The sequence below is a fragment of the Geotrypetes seraphini genome, chromosome 3 (assembly GCF_902459505.1).
Source record: "Geotrypetes seraphini chromosome 3, aGeoSer1.1, whole genome shotgun sequence".
In the NCBI taxonomy this organism is placed as follows: domain Eukaryota; kingdom Metazoa; phylum Chordata; class Amphibia; order Gymnophiona; family Dermophiidae; genus Geotrypetes; species Geotrypetes seraphini.
In genome coordinates, this window is record NC_047086.1 from 324,863,844 (window position 1) to 324,875,908 (window position 12,065).

Genomic DNA, 12,065 nt, shown 5'->3' on the forward strand with positions numbered 1-12,065 from the left:
GGGCGTCTAAAGGAGTGAAAAATATGGTATGTTATATATATTTTTGTTAGTTTATTGCCTTAAGCTCCCATCATCCCCACCCATAATAACTGGATATGGGTGTAGGGAAAATACTTAATTACCTGATGGAAAGAATTGTATATTGCCCTGAACTTTTTAAAGACAGTGCAGTATATATCAAGTGCCAATAAACAATTGGAAGTTTATATTATTGAAGAATTTGTAAAGACAAAATAAAAACAGCAGGCATGAGTCATGAAAGTTTTTCTCCTACTCTTGGCTGTGGGAGAAAAAAAAAGTAAGCATAAAGAATCAGGTGGGGCTGTTAGAGAACAATATCATTCAAAGGCCTTCTTTATATGTGATTTAAATCAAAGTGAAAGGATATTTAAATGAGACAATGCAGAAGACTAGAGTGTTATGCCCAAGAACCACAGCTGAAAGAAAAAGAGAAATGACATATTAAATCTTGAATTCACTGTGTGAACATTGCTATTTATAAAATTTGTTACAATACAGATCTCTTTACCTTTGTCAGTTTTTGTCTGGCTTATTTTAGAGAATGAGCATTTATAGACCTTGAGTGTTAAGATGGCAAGGTAAAATACATAAGAGAAATTAAAGCTGCTAAAAAAAAAGAAAAGTTTAGCTATTGTTTTTTCCTCTGTCACTTTACCTTGCTTCCTAAAGCTACCACATAGAGCTAGAGCTGTCTTCTTTATAGTTTGTAAAGAGTAGCTAATGCTGTTATTATAAGTATCCACTCAGCACGGAAGCTAGGTTGTTGTATTAGTTAGGAGGAAAGCTGTTTTTATCACAAGACATGTAAAATCCACATGCAGAATGGTTTCCAGAAGCTCTTGCTTAGCTTTTGACCCAGCAAACTCTTTGGACTTAGCCACGTTCCTCCTCCCCCCCCAGTAAGCACTGCATTTGATAGTTATAAAATAAGACCAGTTGCTCAGATCTTATTGTTGTAGGTAATGCTAGTGAAACAGAAGCACAAATCAGACAAGTATTGAGAAAAATGCTTTTATGTATCAAGCTACATAATTCAAAGTTTATTCTCACAGAGATTGCAATAAATTGATAAAATTCTATACAAAAAGAATGAGGAAGAAGAGAGTGCATCTTTCCACTGAAATCTCATACTGTGTTCTCAGCTGTGTCTGTATCTGGTTCCTGTTCTGGGGCAATGTCCTGTTGCTGTTTCTTCCAAAGTTTGGCCATTGCCAACAGTTTAAGATTAGGCTGGTTGGCTGCATCTTCAGGGAAGATGTAATCATAGTATTCCTCCCATCCAGCATCTGACTGTGGAGAGAGAGAGAGAGAAAAAAAAAATCATTTTTAAACCTCTTATTACACGCTGCTGTTAAAAGTTCCCCCCACAAAACCTAGAACGAACATGACCACTGTGTTCTGCTTATGTGTGCTGAGAAAAGGAACAGCAAATATTTCAGTGGATAGCATCCCATAACCTCACAAAAAAATAGCAATAGTTAAAGAAGAAAACAATATGTACTGGCCCTATGGTTTTATACAGCAGCATAAAGTAGTGTGGGCTTGCTGACTATCTCAAAGACAAGAGGAAGACTGCTGCAACTTTCTATCAGCTGAAGGAGCAGCAGTGAATGTAAGAATGAAAGCTCTCTCTTGGGTTAGTAACATTTCAGCCCCATGTACATAATCAAAAATAGGAATAATTCTATAAGCAAACAAGGGGGTAGAGGAGCTGATTAGTATTATGGGCTATTATAACTTCATCCCCATCTTTTTCTTTCTATATATAAAAAAAAGTTAACAGGATATTGGAAGTCAGGGGCACCATTTTTGATCCTGGCTCAATCTCGGCCAACAGCACAGGAAGACAGTTGCAGCTTGGGATCATCAATATCATGCTCCACATCAGAAATAGGTCCTATATGGGTGGGGAGTAATACTTGGGGGTGGTGGTTTTTTTTGGAAGGGCAAGAAGGAGATTGGGTCCAAGTGGTGTATCAGGTGACAGCTTGGACGGAGCATTATGAACATCTATGTTATTTCATAATATGGATATTCCTTTCACAGCACATGAATGTCTGTGGCTACATTATAATTGTCCCTATTTTGGGCGTTTTTATTTCTAAAATGCTGCAAGTAGCCGGACAGAGATTTCTATTTCACTCTGAATTTTAGAACACAGGCTGTATGTCAGTAAATCCTGTTCTAAAATAGTACTAGATCTTCAGCCATCCTGCCTTGGACCTCTCTCTCTTTTTTTTAACTTAAATGTCTTTTCTAAAATGCCCCTCTATATATGTCTTAATTTAAACAGAAAATTCAAAAGGAGATCAATTCATATACAGTAGAATCTCAGTTATTGGGTATGCACGGGGCTTGGTAGATACTGGATAACTTTTTCTGGTTAATTGAGAATGTGTTAGAAACCTTGAACACACTCAAGTCCCCCGCCTTGAAGTGGCAGAAGTAGGTGGTGGTCCTGAGCTGCAAACTCCCTCCTCTCCCTTCTTTACCTGAGCACAGTTGGACAGTAGGAGGCAGCCAGCCCTGGCAGGGCATTTCCTCTGATGCATCTGAAGTGACATGTAAGGGAGCGAGGAAGTTCGTGGCTCATGACCACTGCCTGCTTCTGCCACTTTGTGGCTTGAGGGAACAAATAGGGTTTGGGGGGTTTGTAATTGCTTCGGGACTTGAAGGAGGATTTACAACTCAAAATGCTGGTGCTTTAGGGGACTTTTTTTTTTTTAACACCAGCATTGTTTTTTGCCTCTTGTGCGAGAGTCCCAATTAATTGAGACTCTACTGTATTACTAAATATATATTTCAAGGACTGGTTTTGCCAGCAATCTTAATCCAATAACGGGAAAAGACCTGACACCCCTTAGCAATGATGTCTAAATATACTTGACACCATTGCTAAGGGTTGTCTGAGGTTTTTCCGTTATTGATTTAGATGGCAAAACCCATCCTTGAGATATACAGTATATTTAGTAACATACAAATTGATCTCCTTTTTTGTTAATTTAAACAGAAGCATCCAAATTTAATATACAGTACTTCCCCGAAATTCACAGGGGTTCTGTTCCAGGAACCCCCGTGAATCTTGAAAAACTGCGAATATGGTTTTTCATGGGGAAGACTGGAGAGGGCAGCGGGAGAGGCAGGAGAGAGCAGCTGGAGCACCGACGAGTGAAGGAAATCACTCACTATATGCTCCGACCGCCTCTTCCTGCACTAAAGTCAGGCCTTACCAATCAGGAGCTGTGTGTCAAAGCAGCTCCTGATTGGTAAGGCCCGACTTTAGTGCAGGAAGAGGCAGTCAGAGCATACAGCGAGTGATTTCCTTCACTCGCCGGTGCTCCGGCTGCTCTCTCCTGCCTGTCCAGCTGTCCTCTTCTGGTCGGCGGTCGGAAAATACCACAAATGACTGGGGGAACTCTGTAGTTGCAGAATTGGCTGAAAAGGACAGGGACATTTTCACATGGTGGGTAAACTGAATGGCATAGCAGTTGTAACTCATCTCTTGAATAGGCAGCCTGGATGAACCATTCCAGTCTTCACCTGCTCTTATCCACCAAATTACTATGATCTTTTGAAGAAAATGGGAATGCTATGTGTGTAAATGCTGACTTCCCATTCTGTCCTCAATTCTGTGATCCAATGTACAAGGGAAGGCAGAAAGCACCCGAGTGCAAAGCATCCTAGAAAATTAAAGTTTATTTTCCAAGGAGGCATATACTAGAGATTAGGGACCCTCCATATAAGGTTTACATAACTAATTTGTTATAAAACAATATTTTCTTAAATTATCCTACTTCAACTTAAAAACAAATATTGGAATGGATGATACTACAGAATTCACCTACAGCTGTACAGCTATTTACTAGTATAGGATAGTACAACTGCTTTAAAACACATTTAGCCCAGTTCCTTGACACCCCACTCATACCTAGTGGACCACCTACTAATAGTCTGGTGGACAAATCGGGATTTATAATCATCATTAGTGTTTAGAATGTTGGTGCTCATTGAGTTGTCTATTTCTGAAAACCAAGAGCAAATTATAGTTACGAATGCTATTGGCCTCTGAATTTATGCCATACTTTCATTAACTGCAGGAAACAAGATGTTGCCATAAAATAAAATCATCATATAGCACTTAATTTATGATCTTTGAGGACCTCTATATCGATTATTATTGGTGTATTTCCTTCAAAAGTAGAACTTGTAATGAAATGTTAAATTTGATGCTTATATGAGAGTTAATCAAGTGTGTATCTTTAAGTTTTAAATGAGTTTATTTGCTACACTTGTTGTAACATACGAAAATGAATAAAGAATTTAAAATAAAATAAAGTAGAACTTATATTCCTCATTCCAAATATTTTTACCCAGATCCTCAGCGGCACAACCTCAGACTCAAGACTTTCAGTATCTGAGGCTTTATATGCCCTTTCATCACTGGATATTTATATTTGTTTTTAGTATATATTTAATTTTTACTTTTTAACTTATAGCTTTATGCATTATAACTTTAAGCTTATATTCTTTATAAGTACTTAGCTGTGTGGTCTCTCGTCTTAGGGATCATTAGGCCAACATGTTTCACCATTTAGGTTTTCTCAAGGCTTCCATCCCTAAACAACATTATAGTCTTTGGAGCTGGTGTGAAAATTTTAGGGATGGAAGCCTTGAGAAAACCTAAATGGTGAAACATGTTGGCCTAATGATCCCTCAGACGAGAGACCATACAGCTAAGTACTTATAAAGAATATAAGCATAATGTTATAATGCATAAGGCTATAAGTTAAAAAGTAAAAACATATAAAGCCTCAGACAGTGACAGTCTTTTGAGTCTGAGGTGGTGCTGCTGCTGTGGCTCTGGGTAAAAATATTTGGAGTGAGGAACACAATGGTTGTACTTTTGAAGGAAATATACCAATAAGCCATAAAATAAAATACATATGGCTCTTTTCCTTCTATTGCCCTTTGCCCACTTTTCTCCTTACCCCATCCTCTGCCTGAAGTTTTCTTCTTTTCTTGACTTTCTCTGGCATGAGTTTCTGTACTCGCTCATTGCTGGATTCTATTCCAAACTCTTCCTCAAAAGTTCTCCAGGACTCAAGTAACATAAGTCTCTCTTCCTTCTCTTCACAATTCCTCAGAGTCTTATTTGCTTCTTCATAAATCTGTCTACATTTGGGCACACTCTCTTCTCCTGATGACAGTTCAAATTGAGCAAAACTGATCCAGACCTAGGAAGGAAGCAAGATGGCATATCAAAGCAAATTGGGATTGACTGCACTTATGAGGCATGATATGTATCACATATAATTAATGTGAAAGTGCTAAATCATGGCAACTTATAACTAGGCTTCATAATACACAGTGGCAGTTAGCACTTGATAATCTTTTCAAATTTTCCTTCTCGGATATCTTCTATTTGGGATTTTGGTTAGATGAAAACCTGCTTTCTGCCATTTGCAGAAAGTTCTGTTTCCTCTTCCTTTCCTATATCCCCACCCTGCCAATTCCTTTATCTATAAACTTATTACATAGTGACACTCCTTGGAAGGAAGCTATAGTCCATAGCTCCCTAATCCCGCTCCCTATAGGTATCTCTATTATGTTATTCCTCTCCTCAGACTACTGAATACTATCACATCCTTTGCTCTTTCTAGCCTGAGAAGTTGGGTTTGGAATTGAACTAGGACGGAGGCTCTCAACCTAGTCCCTGGGATACATCTAACTAGTCAGATTATCAGGATAAGCACATTGAATATGCTTGAGTGGGATCTACATACAAAGAAGGCAGTGTTTGCAAATTTATCTCATGTATTAATTGTGGAGATCCTGAAAACCTGACTAAGTGCATCCTGAGGACTGTGTTGAGAACCCCCTAAACTAGGGTTTCCCATGTGGTAGGATGCAACAGCTACCACCTGTAAGCTATTTGGATAGACCTGCCTCCTTGGTGAGCTAGTGTTTGGGGGTGGGGGGGAGGACTTCACACTGAAAGTCATGCATTTGATTCTCTTGTCGGTGCAATGTTATTTTGAGGCATTTTGAAATATGGTAGCAGTAGGTTAAAATGCTTGTGTGCTGTACTGCTTCTGACCTATTTACAATAGTGCTTGGAAATTGTAAAATATTTTTAGCTCTCCTGTTTTACTGTATTTTTAAAATGTTAAATCTTTATTGAAATTCAAACAGCAAAGATAAAATGCACAGAATCCAACAAGTCTAATTCCCCTCCCCCTCAGCCCAATCAAAAGGAGTAGAACATCCCTAATTACAAATTAAATAAACAGAGCAAAAATACTAATGGTGGTCAAAATTAAAACTAAATAGAATAGAAAAAAAACCTGGTCTGAACTCCGTCATAGTTTCAGAGTGTCTATTCTAAAAGTATGGTCACTACAGCATGATGGCTGAAACATCAGTTCTACCTACCCAGATGCAGGAAGACATGGAGAACTGGGAACAAGCATGACACCAGCTGTGGAAGCCTAACCGAGCTTTTTGAGAACATCTTTAAACTCGGAGAATTTGTCCATTCTACAGGAAAAAGAGACCAACGGATTTCCCACCAAAATTCAAACTGGTGACAAATGAACGCTGCTGCCTCATTCACCTCAAGCCCCAGACAATTGGGTTTCAGGACTCACTATATATAAAGAAACTACAGACCTCACAGCATCCCTGAAGAAAATCATAGTATGATAGCTGAAACGTTGGTTCTAACTAACCAGATGCAGGAAGACATGGAGAACTGGGAACAAGCATGATGCCAGCTGCAGAAGCCTAGCTGAACTTTACAAGGAGAACATCTTTAAACTTGGAGAATTTGTCCATTCAACAGGAAAAAGATTTTCCCACCAAAATTCAAACGTCACCAATGAATACTCCTGCCCTAGGTAAGACATACTTTTTCCCTTTCTTAGCATCAGCAATAGATGAAGACTAATGGAATGTAGCAAAGCAGTTCTCTTGGTAAGGAGGAAAACATCCATCACCACCGAGAGCACTGAAGCCCCAACAGTGGCCTCTTCCCCCTGCACCACCACATTCATTGCCTAGAAAAGGTATGTCGAGGATTAGCTAGTTTTAGACCCAGAAGAACCTGCAAAGCTCTAGACACCACCAAAGGAAGTGCAAGACCGGAAAGACCCCCAACCAAATGAACAAATAAAACATGTTCATTAAGAAAGCTGAAGTAGAATAAATTCATTTAAGGTACACTGAAAGAGGGACCCTCAAGAGCCAGCTTGGTTCAGGTGATTTATCACTCTTTAACTTGTCAATTTGGCTTAGTATGTCTTCCAGGTTCATTCACCGACATTTCTCAGCCTCATCTCCCTTGAAATCCATTTCCGGTTCAGGAAGATTTCTTATATCTTCTGTAAAGACCAAAGCAAATAATTCATTCAGTCTCTCCGCTATGGCCTTATCCTCCCTGAGTGCACCTTTTACTCCTTCTTCATCCAACGGTCCCATGGATTCACTCACAGGTTTTCTGCTTTTGATGTACCTAAAACAATTGTTACTATGAGTTTTTGCCTCATTGGCAAGTTCTTCATATTGTTTAGCTTTTTTTGGTCATACTTTGCATCTAACTTGCCAGTACTTGTCTCTTCTTATTTTCTTCTTTGGGATCCTTTTTCCATTCTTTAAAAAGATGTTTTCTTGGCTGTAATAGCTTCTCACTTCGTCTTCCAACCATGCCAGTACTCATTTTTCTCTTCTTTCCACCTGTTTTAATATGTGGAATATATCTGATTCGTTAGCAATGAAGGCTGAGGTGTGTCAGTGTAGTGCCTGAATGGTAGCACAGTAACACCCCGATTTCATTAAAACCAAGTCATTAAGCAGAAGGAATAATCTTTCTGACATACTAAGAACATCCTTGCTGGGATGCTTTTTGACACTATTTAATCTTGCTATTCTCGCAAATATTCACGCGGTTTTGTCCGGCAGTCATTATACTGCTGAGCCTGGTAAAGTCAGTCTCCACTCCTCACCCGGTAAGAGTCAAGAAAATGTTTTTGATAAGTTTATTTGAATTATTTTTTTGCTAACTTTTGAGCTTTAGTGCTTTGTTTCATTTCATTTTATTTGCGTGTTTCCTATTTTTCAGCGCTTTTCTTCCTCTTGAGAAAGATCTTTTTTAAACACGATCTGTGTCGAGGAAGTTGTATTCATTCTGAACTGACTATATATTTATTAGATTTTGGACTTTTACTGACTTATCTGCACTTTTAAGTTACACTGTGGAAAAAGTGGGACTTGGGAGCACATGGAACCTTTTCTCCAGTTGGTTAAGGACTTCGTGGCACGTTTTTTGTTCAGTGCCCTCCATTTGGAATACAATCAGATTGCAAGAGTTTATGCTGACTTATTCAAGATAAGTAATTTATTTTTTCTATATATGCTTTATATTTATATGAGACCACCTGCTATTAATATTTAATTAATGGAGGCAGGGAGGGCCTGGGCTATGATGTAAGAGTTGAACTTCTCTCTTGCCTTCCACTGGCATTTAAAGTATGTTCACGTCACTGAACACAATCAATTAAATTGATTCATGTATTTATTTTGTTTATTTAATTTAAATTCTCTTGTGTTATATATAGATTTTTTTGAGAATTTAGTTATTTATTTATTATCTCTTACTTGTATTTATTTGTTGGATACTAAGAACACTCACATGTATGCTTCATGCTATATATGACTACCATCTAGTTTTTACCACTCAGCTTTTTTTTGTGTTGTTTTTTTTTCTAGTTGAACCTTATGTAAAATTTAACATTGCAATAAAAACCATTTATTTACTTTAGCCTTGCTGAATTATGTTTATCATCTTCCTGAATCAATTGGTCTCTGTTTGTAGGATTGTCTATTGAAAACTAAACTTTATTTTCTTCTTTCCTTTCATGAATAATGGTGTTCTTTTCTAAATGTTGGACATTTTAATGTGATGTAAACTGCTTAGGTGGTGTTATGATTGGTGATGCATCAAATTCATAAACAGATACAACTTTTTTTCCAAGAATTAAAAATATAAAACACCTCCCCTCTAGAATACCAACGATTTTATCAGATTTAACTACACATTCAATTATCTAATGTTTATCTGCTTACAAGCAAGTGATAACTTTGCCACACTAGTGGAAGACTCATTTCCACACTACAATAGGAAAATAAACACATCTTTCAGTATATGCAGTTACCTTTACATGCTGTGTCCGCTGAAGCAGTCTCCGGTAGAGTATTCTTGTTTTCTCATATTCCTCTTGTTCAATCTCAAAATCAATATAGGATTTCCATAGCACCTGGAAAGCAAAAAAAGTGTTCGGGTCTCAAATCCGATTGCCTAAAGGACTCCGATAGGTAGCATGGGCAGAATCTGCCAACAGATCTTATAAAGGTTCTTAATTGCAACAGTGGGTTTCAATCATGAGTGGAACATAGGAGAACCCTATTTATTTAATCCACAATGAATTTAGAAAAAAATCTTACTGAATATCAACAAGCTATGCAGGCACTAACTTTGATGATTAGGAAATCCTATACTGAACAGTTACAGCCACATATTAGCATAAAATATGATTGTGTTCTAAGTGCCATCACACTGTATATAGTCTAGGCTTTCTACACAAAACAGGGTTCTATCCCTGCAAGGGTAAACACCTTCCTTTTTATGTCTTTTTTTTCTGGCTTTTGGGCTGTTGATTTCACACGTTTTTGTATCTTTCTGTCATTGCCAGAACCACCTGCTGTATTTTCAAACCATGCTTTATTAATTTACTGATGTAGTTACATTTATATACCCCTGTTGCAGGCAGTTGTGAAAACATGTCAAGTTGATATATTTAATTCAAACCAATTTACTGTGTTTTAATTTTCTTTTGCTGTTTTTGTACTAAAGTACATTTTTACACTGATTTTACTGCTATCTTGTATAATTTTAATATAGTATGTTTTGATATTTTTATTTACATTCTATTAAATAATTATATTGTCTTTCAATTTTCAACACATCTACTTTCTTGAGTTTTGGTAAATAAAGACCACCAGACTCATCTCTCCTTGGCACTTTCTTAGCACTGAACACCCAATGCGTACTTACCAAATTTTTATCAATATGATCCTATTTTAACAATTGTAAAATTTACTTGACTACAAACAATGAAAATGAAACAGCACACCTGCACATCCCTCTCCTCCCCTCTTTCAATTTGCTTTCACACCCTACCAGTTATCCAACGATAACAGTACTGGTGGCATCAGCAGCAATCCAGGACTGTGTTTCAGTGTGCACTCACAGAACATATTACTCTGCATGGGTTTATCCCAGGACAAGCAGGCAGCATATTCTTAACGCATGGGTGACGTCACCGACGGAGCCCCGGTACGGACCTTTTTAACTAGAAAGTTCTAGCTGGCCGCACCGCGCATGCGCGAGTGCACTCATGGGACATGCTGATTGCCACTACTGGGCACACAGGTCACAGTGGCGGTACAGAGGGAGGGGGAGCAGCCCTGTTTCTGTGACCCCATTTGGAGTTTTGGCACCCAGTTTGAGAACTAGTTTCCTTCTCAGGTTCTAGCTCAATCCCCTCTTCTCTTCTGCCCAGAAATTATTTGTTTAAATTCAGGCACACACATCTCTCTACTGAGATGAAAATTGTGTACTTTCCATATTGTCCAAATACAAACAGAAGAACAAGTATCTCCGCACAGTCCACCAATGGCCAAGAAGGACATCTGAGGAACCAGTCATTGAATAACCAAATGTCTTTATTGAATCAAGTAGGAAGACTCAACACAAGCTGTGTTCCTGCTGTCAGGCAACTTGTGAAACTAAAAAGCTGCTATGTACTAACTGAGCACACTGAAGATGGAAACATACAGCAGCCTCTTCAAAATTGTTGGTAGCAAGTCATACAGTCCTGGAACAGATAGTGTGTGTGACTTGCTACCAACAATTTCAACGATAAGTCTGAAGAGGCTGCTGTGTGTTTCCGTCTTCAGTGTACTTCGTTAACACAAAGTAGCATTTCAGTTTCACAAGTATCCCGATTTCTGATGCAGGCCTAACAGCCGAAACACAGCTCACGTTGAGTCATCAAACTTGATTCAATAAAGATTTTTGGTTACTGAATGACTGGTCCCTCAGATATCCTTCTTAGCCATTGGTGGACTGTCGTCTCTGCTGTTTTGGTTTTGTTGTACTTTCCATATTGGCACGGCCCAATTATATTCGTTAACACTGTGTATCAGGAAGAAATTAGGAAACAGAATGCTAGATTTTTCTTTAGGGTCACTGAATGGCTCCTTCAGCTCTCTTCCTTACCTCCGGCATGTCTAAGCGGGGCTGACTAATAGCCAGCTCATACACTGCTCGAGCTCTCTCGATGTCCCCAAGGATGGTTTCCAACTCTGAAAATTTAATCCATGATGTGCAATTCTCTGGTGTAAACTCCAGGAATTTCTCATAGAGCTTTCTGCAGCGGTCAAACTCTCGCAGTTGTAACTCCAGCTCAATGTAACCTTTGAAAAGCTTGTTTTTTGGACACTTACCTATAGATGTACCCTAGTGGGCAAGTAAACAAAACACAAAGTTAGCAGCTTGCAGGCATGAACCACCTTAACTCAAGGTTACCATAAGGCACATTAGTTTCTGAACAGATCAGCCACCAATTAAACTGGCCAACTGGCTAAACAAAGACAACTATTCAACAGGCTGGTATCTTAATGTATCTTGTTTTTTAACTTAATGCCTTTTTATTCTATCTCAAATTGTTGTATTTTATCTATATTGCAGTGTTCTCCCCAGGGCTTTTTAGCCGGGCGCACCACCCAGTTAATTTAGATGACCGCCCGGTGAATCCTTCTGCTGCCGCCAATGCTCCTTCCCGGGCTGACTCTCTGCCGAAAATTTTGTTTGACGCCTGTTTTTTTTGCCAGCATGCTTTTACTTTCTTCGGGCCTTCCTCGTTACCGGGTCCTGCCTATTTTGTTTCCGCGAAGGCAGGACCCGGCAGCGAGGAAGGCCTGAAGGA

At 38.7% G+C, this 12,065-nt stretch overlaps 1 protein-coding gene across 1 annotated transcript in view; it reads right to left on the minus strand.

The window, feature by feature from the left end:
• Positions 1–365: 365 nt before the first annotated feature.
• Positions 366–12,065, minus strand: part of CRNKL1 (crooked neck pre-mRNA splicing factor 1) — a 50,171-nt gene continuing 38,471 nt past the window's right edge. The window contains exons 11-14 of the mRNA XM_033939266.1: positions 11,357–11,596; positions 9,231–9,332; positions 5,010–5,255; positions 366–1,311 (exon numbers count right to left, since the gene is read on the minus strand). Coding sequence (XP_033795157.1) covers positions 1,147–1,311; positions 5,010–5,255; positions 9,231–9,332; positions 11,357–11,596 — 753 coding nt within the window. The 3' untranslated portion in view covers positions 366–1,146. The remainder of the gene's footprint in view (positions 1,312–5,009; positions 5,256–9,230; positions 9,333–11,356; positions 11,597–12,065) is intronic.